At 39.5% G+C, this 18,613-nt stretch overlaps 1 protein-coding gene across 2 annotated transcripts in view; it reads right to left on the bottom strand.

The window, feature by feature from the left end:
• Positions 1-428: 428 nt before the first annotated feature.
• The window catches only part of LOC126183199 (spermine oxidase), a 158,400-nt gene continuing 140,215 nt past the window's right edge, over positions 429-18,613 (bottom strand). The window contains exon 10 of one of the 2 annotated variants that reach the window (XM_049924965.1): positions 429-598. In XM_049924965.1, the coding sequence (XP_049780922.1) occupies positions 574-598 (25 nt within the window). In that variant the 3' untranslated portion in view covers positions 429-573. The remainder of the gene's footprint in view (positions 599-18,613) is intronic. The other variant, XM_049924974.1, reaches the window with a different exon arrangement.

Here is an 18,613-nt window from a genome sequence, read left to right as displayed (position 1 = left end):
TTTACAAGTTATGTTTGGGGGGATAATACCTGCTTGTGAAATGGGAAAAAGGACAACAGTAGAAAAGGCCTTTTTCCTTTACCCCTCTTCCTTGTCCTTCAACCCTTCTGCCAGAAGGAGGAGTTACTGGCTCCAAAAGCTTGCAAATTTTAATTCCTTTATACATGCTTTCTCCTGCCACCATATGGTGAGTAGATTTTTTTTCTGTCCAGTTACATTGAATTTGGAAATTTGATGGCCAGTATAAATTGTGTGATGCTACATATTATTCCTAAGAAGATAAAAGAACTGTTTCCACAAACTTGTACAGTATAACATTAGGTTAAGCATAAGAGGTCAAATTTCTATAAAAAAATAGAAATTACATATTTTATATGAAAATTTTCTTTAAAAAGTCAGAGTAATCAAAACAAATATATTTTTTTGTTTATGGAATTGTATATTTATTAAATTGTACGGTCTCAAACAGAGTTACATAACATTATTAAGCAAATATTTGGAAAACTGTGTATCACTGCACTTGGATGCCAATGAAGTTACTTGGGTTGTCTCACACAGGTTCATCTGGCATATTCAGAGAGATGATTTCTTAAATAATCTGTGGAATAACAAACATAAAATAATGACAAACTGATATAAGGAAATATTTTATACTAGAACAAAGTTGCACAGAATTAGATTACTTCCTTTATAGAGAGTAAAATACTATAATATAAATGTAATATATATTGTAAAGCAAATAAAAATGTCACTTGTTATACGTAGCCTCATAGAGTAATAAATATGTAAGCATTTATTTTGTAAGAATGCATTAAAATTTTTATTTTATTTCACTTCCCACAGAATGGATGCCAAAATTAAAAACATAAAAATTAATAATTCCGTATTATCTTAATTCTGTACTATTTTAATACCAATCTGTTTTTCTAGAAGCCATAGTGTTCAAATACTGGTAATCGGAACACACATGATTTAATTTCCGATTTTTAAAAAAAATCTGATATCTGATCTGCATCTTCTTACTGGGGATCATACCTCAATAAAAAATAATGCCTGTTTAATAACTGATCCACATACTTTCCATGTGATGGGCATGACAGAGGGCACTTCCCACTGTTCCAGTTGCTAGGGCTTCTCCTCACACTATTCATGTACGGAGTATGGGAAGAATGACTGTTTAAATGCCTCTGTGAACACCATAATTAATCTAATTTTGTCCTCATGATCCCTGTGGGTGTGATACACAGAACTTTGTACTACATTCCCAGAGTCATCACTTAAAGCTGTTTTTCGAACTTCATTAGCAGGCTTTTTACAGATAGTTTATGTCTGTTTTTAGATGTCTGCCAGTTCAGTTTTCTTTGTGACACTACCCCACAGATCAAACAAACTTGTGACCATTTGTGCTGCACTCCCCTGCAAACCTTCAATATCCCATTAGTCCTATATGATACTGGCTCCATACATTTCAGCATATTCTAGGATGGTTGACACAAATGATTTACAAGCAACCTCCTTTGTAAACTAATTGAATTTCTCTAGTATTCTACCTACAACTGAGCCTATATGGTCATACCATTTCATATCATTCTAAAGTGTTCTCATGTTTCGTAAAAGTAGACTGATTTCAATTGTGACTCACTGATACTATAGTCATATAATACTATGTTTTTTTTTAATTTTTTGAAGTGCACAATTTCACATTTTTGAACATGTGGGGAGCATCAAATTTGGACAGTAACTGAGAAGGCATGTATTATTCTTTGATATAAGGAATAGGATAGATGATACTCACCTTAAAGATGACTCGCTGAGTTTCAGACAGGAACAACAAAAAAGACTGTTACACATGCAGCTATTGGCCAAAGCTTTCCTTAGCACAAAAAACATACACACATACATACAAGCTGGCACAAATGGCTGCCACGACCAACATCTTCAAACAGAATGTGACTATTACATGAATAGCAATCTGGAATGGGGCGGGGAAGGCGGAGGCATAACAGGGTACAGGTGGGGGGAGAGAAGAGCACTGTCCAGCAGGGCGTGCAGGGACTGGAGACTGCCAGGCATGGCATCAGGAGGTGGGGTAGGGGAAGGGGAAGTGGGGAGCAAAATAGGAGAACAGCGGGAAAGGAGAAGAAGGAGAGAGAGAAAAGGTTGAGAGTGGAAAAGGAGAGGAGAGTAAAAGGAGGAGAGCAAAAAAGGAGGGGAGAGGAAAAGGAGAGGAATGGATAAGCAGAGAAGGAGAGCAGAAAATGAGAGGAGAGTAAAAGGAGGAGAGGAGAACAAAAGGAGGAGAGCGGAAAAGGAGGAGAGCAGAGAAGGAGAAAGGACGGGCAGGTATATTGGCAGAGGGTGGCACACAAAGAGGTTGAGAGAATGTGAGAGGGGAGGAAATGATAGGATGAGGGGGTGGAACCTGTTAGGTGAAAGGTGTGGGGTAGTAGGTTACCTCAGGCTGAGGCCAGGATAATTTTGGGAGCAAAGAATGTTGGTTGGTTGGTTTGGGGAAGGAGACCAGACAGCGTGGTCATCGGTCTCATCGTATTAGGGAAGGATTGGGAAGGGGAAGGCGGGCCCTTTCAGAGGAACCATCCCGGCATTTGCCTGGAGTGATTTAGGGAAATCACGGAAAACCTAAATCAGGATGGCTGGACGCAGGATTGAACCATCGTCCTCCCGAATATGAGTCCAGTGTCTAACAACTGCGCAGCAAAGAATGTATTTTAAGGGCATTTGCACAGTTCAGAAAAGCTGGCAGTGGAGGGAAGAATCAAAATGATCCAGACTGTGTAGCAGGCAATGAAATCTAGCATATGCCACATGGTCATCTGCTCTGCTTTTGGCAGATTTGTGATGGCCGTTCATCATGGTGGACAGCTGCTTGGTAGTCATATCAATATAAAACAATGAGCAGTTGTTGCAGCAGAGGTGGTACACAACATGGCTGATTTCACAGGTGGCCCAGCCTTTGATGGGGTAAGATAAACCTGTGATAGGACAGGAATAGGAAATGCTGAGTGTGTGATTGGACAGATCTTGCACCTAGGTCTTTTACATGGATATGATCCCCGTTGCAAGTGGTTGAGATTGGGAGAGGCATAGGGATGGTCTAGGACATTATGGAGAACTCCACTTTAGAAGGGATGGAAAGGATCTTGGATAGGATGTCCCTCATTTAATGGCATGACAGTCAATAATCAGAACCCTGACAAAGGATGCAGTTTAGATGTCCCACTCTGGGCTGGTATTGACTGATGAATGGGGCACTCTTTCATAGGTGGCTCTTGGGGGTGTTGGGTAGATTGGAGGGCTGTGGAGAAATGGCACAGGAAATCTGTTTGCAGACTTGGTCTGAGGGGTAGCACAATGAAGGCCTTGGTGAGAGTTTCAGTATACTGGGAAAGAGTTCTTGTTACTGCGGATATGCTGTCCCTAGGTAGTAAGGCTGAATTAGAGAACTTTTTTATTTAGAAGGGATGGCAGACATCAAAATTTAGGGACTGTTGGTGGTTGGTGCGTTTAATGTGGACAGAGATGTGGATGGAGCCATCAGAGAGGAGGAGATCAACATCTAGGAAGATGATATGCTGAGTTGAGCAGGACCGGATGAATTGGATGAAAGAAGAGATGTTGAGGTTGTGAAGGAATGAGGATAGGGTGTCTCATCCTTGAGTCCAGATCATGAAGATATCATCAATAAACCTGAACCAGGCCAGCAGTTTGGGGCTCTGGGAGGCTAAGAAGGCCCATAAACAGATTCACATAGGAGGGGGCCATGTGGATGCCCATGGCTGTGCCACAGATTTTTGTATACCTTCCCTTCAAAGGAGAAGTTGTTATGTGTTAGAATAAAGTTAGTTAGGTGAATGAGGAATAGGTTGAAAAAAATCAGCCAAGCAAGGATGGTGACACTAAGATAGAGGTAAGGAATTCCTGGAAGATGACCAGGGGGTAGATAATCACCCCACACTGTGCTGACAATCTCCAGCCCCTGCATGCCCTGCCTTACAGACAGTGGTCTTCTCCTCCCCCCTCCCACACCACCCATTCCTTGCTATCCCTCCCCCTTCCCCATCCCACTCCAGAATGCTATTCATATGACAGACACATTCTGTTTGAAGCTGCTGTTGGTGGCAGCCGATTGTGCTTGAGGTGTGCTTGCTTGTGTGTGTGTTTACTTTGCTGAGGAAGGCTTTGGCTGACAGCTGCATGCATAACAGTCTTTCCATTGTGTGTGTCTGCAACTCAACAGCTCATCTTTACAGCGAGTATCAATCTATCCTATTCCTTATACTGTTGTCATTCCAACTTGGAGTTTCCATTGTTTGATTTTGTTATATTATTCTTGGGCCAACCATCTGAGTTTGCTTTGTTATGTTTACTATGAACTAAGGATGACAGTCCTCTGCTTACAGTTTGTTGTCAAACTCCATTCCGATTAATCAAGTGAATAAAACTTGTTAATATCCGTTCATCTGTGTCTCTGTATATTTATGGCTGAAATGATGGAATCTGCTTAAAAATCTGTCATCCCAAAATTACAAGAATAAGCAGAGTCTTTAAGCAATGTACAGAGTGAAACAGTGACTTCTTGTCATGATGCTAAATGAAGCAAAGGAGGACAGTTTTTATGCTTACACAAGGGCCTACAAAATCAGACTAGGGATCCACAAAATCCAATTGCAGCATTATATGACACAAGTTTATACCAACAAATGTTGAATGTGACTGACAGTTTGTCTGCTGAGTCTATCATGGTTTACACTCCAAAGATGAAAACATAAATACTGAAGTTCCCTCCAGAGAAACCTTAACTGTGGTTCACAATGCTAAATTTGGCATGTATATAAAGTAATGGTACTAGCAATTATATGGAGTTTGCTACAGCAGTTAACAGCTTGGATACTAAGCAGTCAAAATGGTATTGGATGTTATTTTGAAACCACTGTCACAACAATGATATCTCCACCTAAAGGACATTGTGGTCAGATAGACATGCATATTATTGGACCAACAAATGCAAGTGTATTCACTGGATCAACAAATGTGACAAGTCCTTCAGTTTGAGCATATTGGCAATAGAATGAATGCCATCTGAATACTGGTAGCATCTGCAGACCATCTTGGAAGAGGAAGCAATGTCAGATAAAACATTAAAGCATGTCTGACTAACACAGCTATTGCTTTCAGTGAAAATGGTAGTGGTGGTATATGGGAAGAGTGAGTACCTCGGTGATGACATAGGTAGCTAATGACATCAGCACTGGAGAGACCACAGCTATGTGGCACAAGCAACAGATTAACAACAACAAGTATGTCTGAAGTCTGAGCACCAAATCAATGCAATTCAGAAGAAAATGTTGACACTGGCAGATGGATGAATGGGAATGCACAAGGAAAGGTAAACAAGAGATATATCCATCCAGCCAACAGAATCAAACTGAGGGTCAGATGATACAAGGAGAACAAAATCACCTGTCATGTTGGTACCACAAGCATTTTGGTGATCAGGCCACAAGAGGCACATTTTCCCCACACAGTAACAGATGATCTCAATGGCCTGCAGTAGGCTCACAGGGTGCACAGTTCCCCAAGAGTGCCAAAGTCTAGTGAGGGAGTTGCTGCTACTTCTGCAGACACTGACAGTGACATAATCAGAAGCAGCGAAGACCCAGCACTCAAAATCAGCCCAGTTATTCGTGACAAACTGACTGTGCTCTTACATACAGTGAAGCAAGTATGCTTGCTCACATTACCATGCCTTTTTTATGTGAAAGACAGGAATGCAGTCAGGTGTTACCTTATCAATTCAGGCTTGAATGTAAGTGCACTGCTGTTCAGGCAAAATAAGACCACAGTGGTGGGTGCAATTCTTCATCTTACAGTAGCTAACAACTTGCTCATCACAACTTATTGTGAGTGTGAAGTGACAATGGATACTGTCTTCAGTTAAATGTTCAAGTGGAGATTCATGCTGGCAGACATTCATGCACCACCAAGGACTCAAAATAAAGCTAAATACAGCACAAGTTAAGATGGACAGAGAAATGGTAATGGATCTTACAGGCAGAAGTGTTAACAGTACCATCCCCTCACCCAGTATCCCAGAAGCTAGAGAAGAGGTTGTTGGAAATTACACAAAGTATACCTTGGTGTATCATATTAAGACATCCAGCCAACTGGTCACCAAAGGAAACCAGCACATGATCATTTGACAGTAGAGAAAGCAAAATTCAAAGAGATGTTAAAAGCAGGTGTCATACAGAGGTTCCACCAACTATGGTCATCACCATTACCTAGTTAAAAAGAAAGGCAGCACCTGGTTCAGTATAAATGACACAAAATGTGTTCTGTATCAAATGAGTTGACATTTCTCAGACATGCAGTCTCAGCTGCTGGTATTTCTCCTCTCAAAGAGAAGATAGAGGTCATTAAAAACATTTGTCAGCTGATGGATTACCAGCAATTAAGAAGATTTCTGGGAATCATCAACTTTTATCAACATCATCCACTCGGAACAGCAGAGATGGAGGTGCCCCTGACAGAACCACCGGCAGACTGGCAGGTAACAACACTATTGGCAGGCATTGCCTGCCATGGATATCCACACCCTTTGGAAAGGTAAGGACTAGTTTGCAAAAAGCTATTCTCTTATACTATCTGGTTCATAATGCACTAGCCAACAGGCTATCAGGGCAGCTCCCCATCAAAATGTCAAGAATAGCTGGAAACCTTTGAAGTTTCTCCCCTGGAAGCTGACTAATTGGAGTGCATATGATCAAGAGCTGTTGGCCGTTTATGAATCCATACAACAGTTTTGTTCTCATATGTAACTAGACCATTTACAATCTACACTGATCATAAGCCAATCACTTTTGCTTTTCACAAGGTCAATGAAGGTTGTTCAATCTGGCAGTCCTGACAGATACTTTTTATTGGGCAATTCAAAACAGACATAAGACACATCTACATCTACATCCATACTCCGCAAGCCACCTGACGGTGTGGGGCAGAAAGTACCCTGAGTACCTCTATCGGTTCTCCCTTCTATTTCAGTCCCATACTGTTCGTGGAAAGAAGGATTGTCGGTATGCTTCTGTGTGGGCTCTAATCTCTCTGATTTTATCCTCATGGTCTCTTCGCAAGATATGCATAGGAGGGAGCAATATACTGCTTGACTCTTCGGTGAAGGTATGTTCTTGAAACTTTAACAAAAGCCCGTACCGAGCTACTGAGCGTCTCTCCTGCAGAGTCTTCCACTGGAGTTTATCTATCATCTCCGTAACGCTTTCGCGATTACTAAATGATCCTGTAACGAAGCGCGCTGCTCTCTGTTGGATCTTCTCTATCTCTTCTATCAACCCTATCTGGTACGGATCCCACACTGCTGAGCAGTATTCAAGCAGTGGGTCAACAAGCTTACTGTAACCTACTTCCTTTGTTTTCAGATTGCATTTCCTTAGGATTCTTCCAATGAATCTCAGTCTGGCATCTGCTTTACCAACGATCAACTTTATATGATCATTCCATTTTAAATCACTCTTAATGCGTACTCCCAGATAATTTATGGAATTAGCTGCTTCCAGTTGCTGACCTGCTATTTTGTAGCTAAATGATAAGGGATCTTTCTTTCTATGTATTCGCAGCACATTACACTTGTCTACATTGAGATTAAATTGCCATTCCCTGCACCATGCGTCAATTCGCTGCAGATCCTCCTGCATTTCAGTACAATTTTCCATTGTTACAACGTCTCGATACACCACAGCATCATCTGCAAAAAGCCTCAGTGAACTTCCGATGTCATCCACAAGGTCATTTATGTACATAAGAGTGACAAAAGATGTAGTGGCTGATTTTTTCCCTAGAGTCTGCACAATTCCTTTTGCAATAAATTATGATCGACATAGAGCAGCACAAGCTACAGATGAGCAGTGCAACAATTTTAGGACAATGGTTCAACAGCTCTTAAACTCAAACAAGTGTGGGTGCTAGCCACAAAGGACCTTACTACATCTATTCCTTTCACACTTGAAATGCTATGAAGAACAGTTTTTGACAATGTTCGTCACCTCGTCCATTCCAGCACAAAAGCCACAATTAAACTAATGATGGAGAAATGTGTGTGGCCCAGTATTTAAAAAACAACTGTTGCCAGTGGTTGAGAGTGTATGCAATGTGTCAACAATGCAAAGGGGGCAGAGATGTAAGAGATGTGTGGGAAGTGCTGAGTTGGACAGTGATTAAGAACACATATATTACCTTTGGCTGAATGGTTAGGTTTGCCTTGTTGTGCTTACTCTTATTTCTAGTTTGAAAGTTCTCTATTTTGTTGGTTGTCAAATTCCATTATGATTACTCAAGTGAATAAATTTTGTTAATTTGAGTTCCTGTATGTGTCTGTATATTTACAGCTGAAATGATGGAAGCTGCCTACAAACATTTAGAGCAGGTTGCCCATCTCAGCATCACCTTGAGATCTCATCAAGATCTTTCAGACAGTACATCATTATAGTTAAATGTACCATCTGGAAAAAATCTCAAGTTGCTATTAGTATTATCTGCGAGATTATTAATATACAATATCAACAGCAAGGGTCCTAACATACTTCCCTCGAACACAATCTATTACTCTCCAACAAAAAAAAATTGCTGCATCTGCCCTAGCAAAAAATCCTCAGTCTAGTTACAGAATTTGCTTGATACCCCATATGACCACACTTTTGTAGGTAAGTGTAGATGTGGTACTGAGACAAATGCTTCTTGGGTGTTGAGAAATGCTGCCAGCATCTGCCTTGATCCATGGCTTTCAGGATGTCATGTGAGAAAAGGGTGCATTGGTTTTTACATGATCAATATTTTTGGAATCCATACTGGTTGGCACAGAAGTCATTCTGTTTGATATACCTAACTGTGTTTGGGTCCAGAAGATTCATCATGGATTCTGCAAAGAGAGATCTTGTGAAACTCAGCTCATCCTGTTCCTCCATAAGATACTCAGTGCTGTAGACATTGATACTCAGGTTGATGCCATGTTCCTTGTCTTCAAGAATGCATTTGACACAATCCTGCAATGCCCTTTAGTGAAAAAATTTGAGCTTATTGAGTTCAGATTTGGAGACAGACTTTATTGCAGACAGAACTCAACACATTGCTCATAATGGAACAAAATCGACAGATGTAAAGGTAATTTCTGGTGTATCCCCAGGAAATATGATAGGACCATTAGTGTTTAAATGTATGAAAGTGATGTAGTGGAGTGCATTCAAAGCTGTCTAAGGTTGTTGTCTCCATGAAGGTAGCAATGCCAGAAGACAGTAACAATTTGTAGAAGGCTCTACAGAGGATTGATGAATTGTGCAGGGACTGGTAGTTGACACCTAAATGTATATACACGTAATGTATTGTGTGTGCATAGGGAAATGAACCCACTACTGTAAAATTACAGGTTTGTCATAAAGCTTGAAAATAGATTTGACCTGTTGCCTCAGTCAGAATCGGATGAGCCTCATGTAGCTGAAGCTGTAGAAAGGGCGCAACAAGCTTTCAAAGACTTGAAAAAGGTAGGGAAATTTGTAAAGAGAAAGAAAGTTCTGTTGTTAGGTAGTTCCCATGGTAGAGGTGTTGGCCAACTACTGCAGGAAAATCTAGGTCGAAACTTTTTCAAGCCTAGTGCAGATCTGGGTCAGGTAACAGAGGATGTAGGTTCTTTATGCAAGGATTTCACAAAGGAGGATGCCGTGGTTATAGTGGATGGTCCGGGAAATAGCATTGACAGAGACTCTGAATATTCCATAGAGAGTGACCTGATGAAGATAGCATCAGCAATGAAACATACGGGTGTGGGATTTGTGTCTGTATTGAGATGCCATGATCGGCCTCATTTGAACTCTTCTGTAGGGAGGGTGAACTTGGAGTTGGAGTGGCTGCTTAGGACGGATATAGGGTCCCATATTGGTTTGATTCCTGTGGATGCTATCGATAGGTGGGACTACATTAGGCATGGCCTTCACCTCAATAGGAAAGGGAAGGGAAAACTGTCTGGGTTGATTGCAGAAAACTTAAGAGGGGACACTGTCACAAGTGGTAAAATACCAGTGGTCACAGGTGTCAGAGGGATGCGGTTTTTAGGATAGGGAAGGGGGAAAGAAAATGAGTTTTAAGAGAGATTGGCAGACACACTCAGTTTGAGAAAACAGATGAACAGGAGTCAGATTTTAGCATACAGCCTCCATTTAAACAATGTTTAACAGAAAGTAATCAGAAACTGCCAGTTCATCTTCACCAAAGCAGTTATAATCCCATTAGTATGCAGTATCAATTATCTTTATTGCACCAGAACATTCCGGGATTCAGAAATAAAGTTGATGAACTACTCATTTGTATCGATGAAATGAATTCATCTAACCAAATTGACATAATCTGCCTCTCTGAACATCAAGAAACCACTGGTATAGATATGTTCGACATTTCAGGATTTAAGCTAGCTTCCTACTTCTGCAGAGTAGATATGGATGGAGGAGGAGTTGCCACATTTATTAAAAACTGTCATAAATTCAAGAACATTGACATTAATAAATTCTGTTTAGAGCAGCATCTAGAAGCATGTGCAACAGAAGTAGAGTTCCATAACAGATCCTATATAATAGTAACTATTTACTGAGCACCTGCAGGAAATTTTAATCGATTCATAAATCATCTAGAAGCTCTTTTGGGTTATTTAACAGGAAGAAACAAAGAAATTTTGATTGCTGTTCTAATGCAATCTTCCAGTAAACATTTACTGCAGTTAGTAATGTTGTCTTTCAATGTAACTCACACTGTAAACTTTCCAACTAGGATCACAAAATCCTCAAGGACAGCCACTGATAACATTTTTATAGACAAATCAAAGGAACAAAATCATATCATAAAACCTGTAATAAATGGACTATCAGATCATGACATGCAGCTCCTTGTTTTAGATGTAAATTCTAAGCAGATTATCAAGACTGCTAAATCTGAGTACAGGAGAGTAGTCAATCAACCAAAAATTGAGTGTTTTAGAAAACTGCTCAAAGATATGAACTGGAAAGATGTGTATAGTGCTCATGACATGAATGAAAAATAAAACACATTCATGAACAATGTCAGTACCATGTTTGGAAATTGTTTTCCTCTAAAAATTACTCAAATTAGCAGAAGTCTATAATAAAACCATGGATTACACAAGGAATAAAGATTTCCTGTAAGACAAAAAGGAAACAATCTGTCAACCAATAATAGCTCCAATGCTGCTGATTTAGCTGAATACAAGGAATACAGTAAAATATTAAAAAAGTAATTCAGACATCTAAACACATGCACTATGAGAAGAAGATAGCAATGTCAGGGAACAAAATAAAAACAATATGGGATATAGTAAAAGAGGAGACTGGTAGAACCAGAAAGGAACAGGAGCAAATAGCACTAAGGGTAGATGACACATTAGTAACCAATGGGCATAGTGTGGCAAATCTATTTAACAAGTATTTTATATCCGTTACTGATAGAATGGGATTCTCAGGATCAGTAAATAATGCCCTTGAATATCTGAAACTAACCTTTACAAACAGCTTCAGGTTCATGAATATGTCACTCACTTCACCAAAAGAAATAACTTCCATAATAAAATCTTTAAAAACAAAGCATTCTAGTGGTTACGATGAAATATCAACAAAGTTAGTTAAGGCACATTCCTGTGAGTTTAGTACAATTCTAAGTTACTTGTGTAACCAGTCAATCATAACTAGGACATTTCCTGACTGGCTAAAATATGCAGATGTTAAGCCTCTATTCAAGAAAGGGGATAAAGAGATACCATCAAACTGCAGACCGATTTCACTTTTGCCTGCATTCTCAAAAATTTTAGAGAAAGTAATGTACAGGCAGCTTCTCAACCATATGACCACAAATGACATATTATCAAGAACACAGTTTGGATTTCTGAAGGGCTCTGATATCGAGAAGGCTATTTACACCTACAGTGAAAATGTACTTAATTCATTAAATAACAAGTTACAAGCAGCAGGTATTTTCTGTGATTTGTCAAAGGCATTCAATTGTGTGAACCACAACATCCTTTTAAATAAATTAGAATTCTATGGTGTCACAGGCAGTGCTGCAAAATGGTTCAAGTCATACCTTGCTAACAGGAAACAAAGGGTGTCAGTGCAAGGGACTAGTGAATTAAGTCACCAGTCATCATCAGAATGGGAAGAAATTACATGTGGTACCCCACAAGGATCCATCTTAGGGCCATTGGCTTTTCTTGTGTACATTAATGATCTCTCATCAGTTACACTGCCAGAAGCAGAGTTCGTTTTGTTTGCAGATGACACAAGTATTGCAATAAATAGTATGTCGAGTGTAGTTCTAGAAAGATCTGCTAATGATATTTTCATAGATATTAATAAATGGTTTAAAGCGAACTCACTGACATTAAACTTCGAAAAGACTTACTATATGCAATTCAGAACCTGTAAGAGGTTTCCACCCAGCATATGCATAAAGTATGAAGAAGAGCAGATAAAAGAGGTTGACAGTCATAAATTCCTGGGATTACAACTTGATAATAAATTCAGTTGGGAGGAGCACACCACAGAACTGCAGAAATGCGTTAAAAAATCTGTATTTCCAATTCGAGTGTTAGCAGACATAGGCAACATAAAAATGAAAAAGCTTGCATACTTTGCCAACTTTCATTCCATAATTTCATATGGTATAATATTTTGGGGTAACTCTTCAAGTCAAACAAAAGTTTTCAGAGTCCAAAAGCGTGTAATATGTATTATTTGTGGAGTAAATTCACGGACGTCCTGTAGAAACCTCTTCAAAGAACTGGGTATACTAACTACTGCCTCTCAGTATATTTACTCCTTAATGAAATTTGTCCTAAATAATATATCTCTTTTTCCAACAAACAGCTCAGTTCATACATACAATACCTGGAACAAAAATGATCTGCACAAGGACTTAAAAGCACTTACTTTAGTTCAAAAAAGAGTCCACTACTCAGGAACACTCATCTTCAATAATTTGCCAGCAAACATAAAAAATTTAGTTACAAATAAAGATCAGTTTAAAAGGAGCCTGAAAGACTTACTAGTGGTCAACTCCTACTCCATTGACGAATTTTTTAATAGAAACAAATGATGTATTGTATACATTCATACTATTAGTTTTGTTATTTCATCTTTAAAAAATAAAAGAATAAAAAAAATTGACATGTTCCACATTCATGAGGATCTCCTCAGCACGGATCTATGGAATGAAAATCTAATCTAATCTAATCTAATTGCTGGAAACAGTAACCATTGTAAAATATCTAGGAGTATCTATCTGGGGCAATCTTAAGTGGAATGATCATATAAAACAAACAGTAGGAAAAATAATTGTGAGATGGGGATTCACAGGAAGAATCTTAAAAAAGAAGAAGTGGCTTACAAGGCACTTGATCAACTGGCTCTTGGGTAGAGTTCACCCATTTGGGATCCTTTCCAGGTAGGACTGATTGAAGAGAGAGAGAAGATTTAACAAAGAGTGGTGCATTTTGTCACAGGATCATTTTATCAGTTTGAGAGGCTTACAGAGATGCTCAATAAACTACATTGTCAGCTGCTACAAGAGAGCTGTTGTGCATCACAGGCAGATTTACTACTGAAATTTCAAGAGTACTTTCTGGGAAGAGTCAGACAACATATTAATTCCTCAGACATAGGTCTTATGAAATTACAATGAGAAAATTCAAGAAATTAGAACTAATGTAGAGGCTTACCAACAGTCAGTTTTTCCACATGCCATTCACAAGAGGAACAGGGAAGGCAGTATCAGTTAGTGGTACCAGAGGTGCCCTCCATCACACACTGTTAGGTGGCTTGCACAATTCTGATGTACGCTACGTGATCAAAACTATCTGGACACCTGGATGAAAATGACTTACAGGTTCATGGCATACTCCATCAGTAATGCTGGAATTCAATATGGTGTTTGCCCTCCCTTAGCCTAGATGACAGCTTCCACTCTCTCAGACATATGTTCAATCAGGTGCTGGAAGGTTTCTTGGGGAATGGCAGCCCATTCTTCATAGAGTGCTGCACTGAGGAGAGGTATCGAAGTCAGTTGGTGAGCCTTGCATGAAGTCAGCATTCCAAAACATCCCAAAAGTGTTCTATAGGATTCAGGTCAGGACTCTGTGCAGGCCAGTCCATTACAGGGATGTTATTGTCATGTAACAACTCCACCACAGACCGTGCATTATAGACAGGTGCTCGATCATGTTGAAAGATGCAGTCGCCATCCCTGAATTGCTCTTTAACAGTGGGAAGCAAGAAGGTGCTTAAGACATCAATGTAGGCCTGTACTGGGATAGTGCCATGCAAAACAACAAGGGGTGCATGACCACACCATAACACCACTGCCTCCAAATTTTACTGTTGGCACCACACACGTTGGTAGATGATGCTCACCAGGCATTCGACATACCCACACCCTGCCATCCGACAGCCACATTGTATACCATGATATATCACTCCACACAATGTTTCCCCACAGTTCAATCATCCAATGTTTATGCTCCTTAAACCAAGCGAGGCATCATTTGACATCTAGCAGCTTGATGAGTGGCTTATGAGGAGCTGCTTGACTGTGAAATCCAAGTTTTCTCACATCCCACTTGCAGTGGATCCTGATGCAGTTTGGAATTCCTGTATGATGGTCTGGATAGATGTCTGCCTATTACACATTACAACTCTCTTCAACCGTTAGCAGTCTCTGCCAGTCAACAGATGAGGTCAGCCTTTACGCTTTTGTGTTGTACATGCCCCTTCACGTTTCCACTTCACTATCACATCAGAAACAACGGACCTAGGGATGTTTAGGAGTGTGGAAATCTCATGTACCGACATACGACACAACAGACACCCCATCATCTGACCATGTTCAGAGTCCGTGAGTTCCGCAGAGCATCCCATTCTGCTCTCTCACGATGTCTGAGGTTGCTGATATGGAGTACCTGGCGGTAGGTGGCAGCACAATGCACCTAATATGAAAAACGTGTTTTTGGGGGTGTCTGGATACTTTTGATCGCATAGTGTAGATGTAGATTTTGTAGGAGTTAACAACAGGTGGATATCAATGAGATTGGATGGTAGATCTGTGGATCCAGATGTGTGTGTCCAGTACTACCTTCCAGCAACTGGACATGGTTTTTTGATCAAGGGATCTAAGGTAGCGTACAATTAAAAGAGAGACTATCTCAGTCAAAAATTTGGTATAGACTCTAGTAAGGACTTTATCGGGCTCTGGAACTTGGTTCAGTTTCAGTGATTTCAGCTCGTTCTCAACAACACTAAAACTAATGTCTATATCCAGGGTTGCCACAGGTTCTGAAAATCAGGGAATATCATAGAATTTCAAACATGTCAAGGAAATCAGGGAAATATCAGAGAATTTGAAAAAAAAAAAATACTGGAAAAATCTCATTTTTGTCTCAGTAAATGAAATGATTTGTTTACTGAGGTGTCATGCATCATCAGTGGCTAGGTGCAGCTGAGTACGTGCACTGCTTCCCTTCTCCCTCATTCTTACTGCCTCTCCCCTTCCTACCACTTCCCTCAGCTTGCAGTCAGTGCTGCCACCACTTCTTGCCACTAGCCTGGCAGCTGCCAATGACAGGCAGGGAGGTGTGTGGAGTGATTTGTTTGGATCTGATTCTCAGAGACTGTAAACACAGTGGCTGGAGACAGTGGTTATGTGTGCACGAGTTGTGTCTGAGTGATTGTGTGAATGTGTGTGTGCTCTCATTTTCTGACAAAAGCTATGGCTGAAAATCTAGTTGTGAAAGTGTGATTTTTTTTTCTACATGTCTGTCTGTGGCTCATCAATCGTCTTTACAGCGAGTTGCTACCTATCCTCATTGCACTAAACTCTCGCTAATATGGCCCTCAGTAGTCCGCCCTCTCAGTAATCCGGCACACTTCCAGCTTCTAGTTGTTCAACCTGAAATGATGCCTACAATAATGAAATTTCATCTGCAACAATGTTGTTAGTTAATTATAATGTTCAACATTCCTGTACACTTTGAAATTGTGGCTTTCCTTATGGATCATTATCATGGCTTCTAAATGGAAACATGTTATGCTAGGCCTCAAGCAGAAACTCGAAATTAGGTATAGAGTGAACTGGGGTTTTTCACAAAAAACCAGTGTTGCGAGCAATGGTGTTGGACGAGCAACTATTTATGACCAAACTTCAGCAGAAAAGAGGTAATCATAAGCTCACAGGACAGTTACGATGAAACTGGTGAAAAAGAGGATATAGGAGGAGAGAATGTGAGGATATCTCAAACTGCTGGTGATAAAGCTGGAGATGTCTTCCTGAAGTACATTATGCAACAATCAGAAACATGGCAGGACCTATGAAATGCTTGTAAGGCTATTGTGTGATAAAGCACACTACCATCATGCATCATCATGGCGACAACTAAAACTTTGGAACACGTTTCATAGTGAATGTCACGCAATACTAATATGTATGTACACACTCAAGGACTAAGTTTTCTGTAAAAATGAATGTATCTTTCAATTTGATAAAGTTCACTCCCTATGTGTTCATACTAAATTTTAGACACTCTCAACAATGTGGCACTTCTGCTAATCCAGCACCCATATGTGCGAGGAATGGCCAGTTTAGTAAGAGTCTAGACTATTACTGATTTTCAGAGTATTTGAACAAGTTGTCTGTTGCATGGATTGATCACTGTGGTCTCATTTCATCAGCATGCTGTCTGTGCCTCGTGAATAGCTGGTGACATGAGGCGATTTCTGCGATGGGCAAAAACCAAAGGCCATTTCTGTGGGTATCTGTAATGGATCTGCCTATCTGAAGCCATTCAGTTCCCACTAAAGTGCAGGCCCTGTCCGTTGGATCTAGTCTTCCTGCAAGCTGGGTATGTTTGTGGATAGCATAACGCAGCAGATTTTCATTGTTTTTCCATGGACCCAGGACTGTGGTGTTCCTCAGCAGGCCAGAGGCAATGACTAATGAATTTCAGGAATTGTGACTGTCTTAACACGAGCACATTGTACAGTGTGGCATTGTATAGACATTTTATTTGTGCATTTTGGCACTTCAAAAGTAGTTTATATTTTAGAAAGTATGAATAATAATAATAAGAAGAAAATTTTGTCAGCTGCTGGTGGTTTGTATGCTGTGTACTCATACATTTCTCAAAAGAAGAATCACATAATACCTGTGAAATAGTAGATATAATACAGTGGGTAACAGCTGACAATAATGAACATAATATAACTACCATTTTATTGGTGGTCACCTACAGTGTTGGTTTACACAATTCTTCCCCACCTAATACACTTCTTTCAAGATGCTTACTTTTTTATGAGGTTATTTCTGAAATCAGTGAAGGTATTTTAAATCTGTCTTGTGACTCCAAGGAAATGGATATTTTTGTCACCAAGTGTGTTTTGTTTTATTGAAATAAAATAACATCAGAGGTCTTAACGAAACAAGCGTACTATTTGGCTTGCTTTCTCCACTTAAAAACAGTTCATTACAAAATATTTTGATGTTAGTATTTAAGATTTTTGCTCACATCAGTAAACACCATCTGCTTGCAAGTGTTTTTGGATATTTCCTTGACTGCACTATTGTTTCTTGTACCATAGCTGCAAAGACAGATTGTCAACTTACTCCTTAACTTATCCTTGAGATCTTAAAATTTGTCAGAGAAAAATGCTAAAACTTCTCTGGAAATCTGGGAAATATCAGGGAGTTTCACTTGGGGAAACTTGTGGCAATCCTGATATCACTATCCTTCACAGTGATGCAAGAATGAAATCTGAGAAATATCCCAGGATTTTCATTTGTAAAGGAACATTTCAAAACCAAGTTGATCATTTTCACTTTTGCTTTGCTACCCTCAATTTCAGTCTATGTCTCATTCGTGAGTCTGGTCACTAACTTTGATACCATTAGCAGCCTTTGCATATGAGCAGAATTTATTTGAGATTTGTCAGATATCATTCAATAATATTGTTCAGTATAACATGCATTGCCATACTTCCCATTTTGACAGTTCATTACATTTGTAAATTAACATATTCCACATGATGGTGAGAGCTCGAGATTATAGTCCATATAATATGCAAATAATTAAACAAGTAAAGTACAAACAAGTTTTAAGAGTCACATTTTTTGTGTAAAAGTCAGGTAGTATTGCTAAAGTAGACATTTACTATATTAAATTTTACCAAGACCAGAAATGCATTGACGATGCTGTGCTACATCTTGATCACAAAAGTCATTCAAATATGGGTCAATTTTCCTCTCAGTGATCAGTACCCTGTTAGGAATACTGATTAACAGCACTTGAACACCTAAGCTGGATGTGCATTTGACTGAGCAACACTAAATGACAACACACTGTCAAAGATATACAAATGAACAGCTATCAAAACATGCAGAAGAGTTGAAAGAGGAAAGAATCTAGAGAATTAAAAAGTTATTTTAACTTGTGTTTAAAATGTTTCACACATTTTTCATGATCAAATGAAAAATTCTTTTTTGGTTT

Source organism: Schistocerca cancellata, chromosome 1 (genome assembly GCF_023864275.1).
Source record: "Schistocerca cancellata isolate TAMUIC-IGC-003103 chromosome 1, iqSchCanc2.1, whole genome shotgun sequence".
NCBI lineage: Eukaryota > Metazoa > Arthropoda > Insecta > Orthoptera > Acrididae > Schistocerca > Schistocerca cancellata.
The sequence above is the reverse complement of the archived record's forward strand: the minus strand, read 5'-3'. Positions and strand labels throughout refer to the sequence as shown.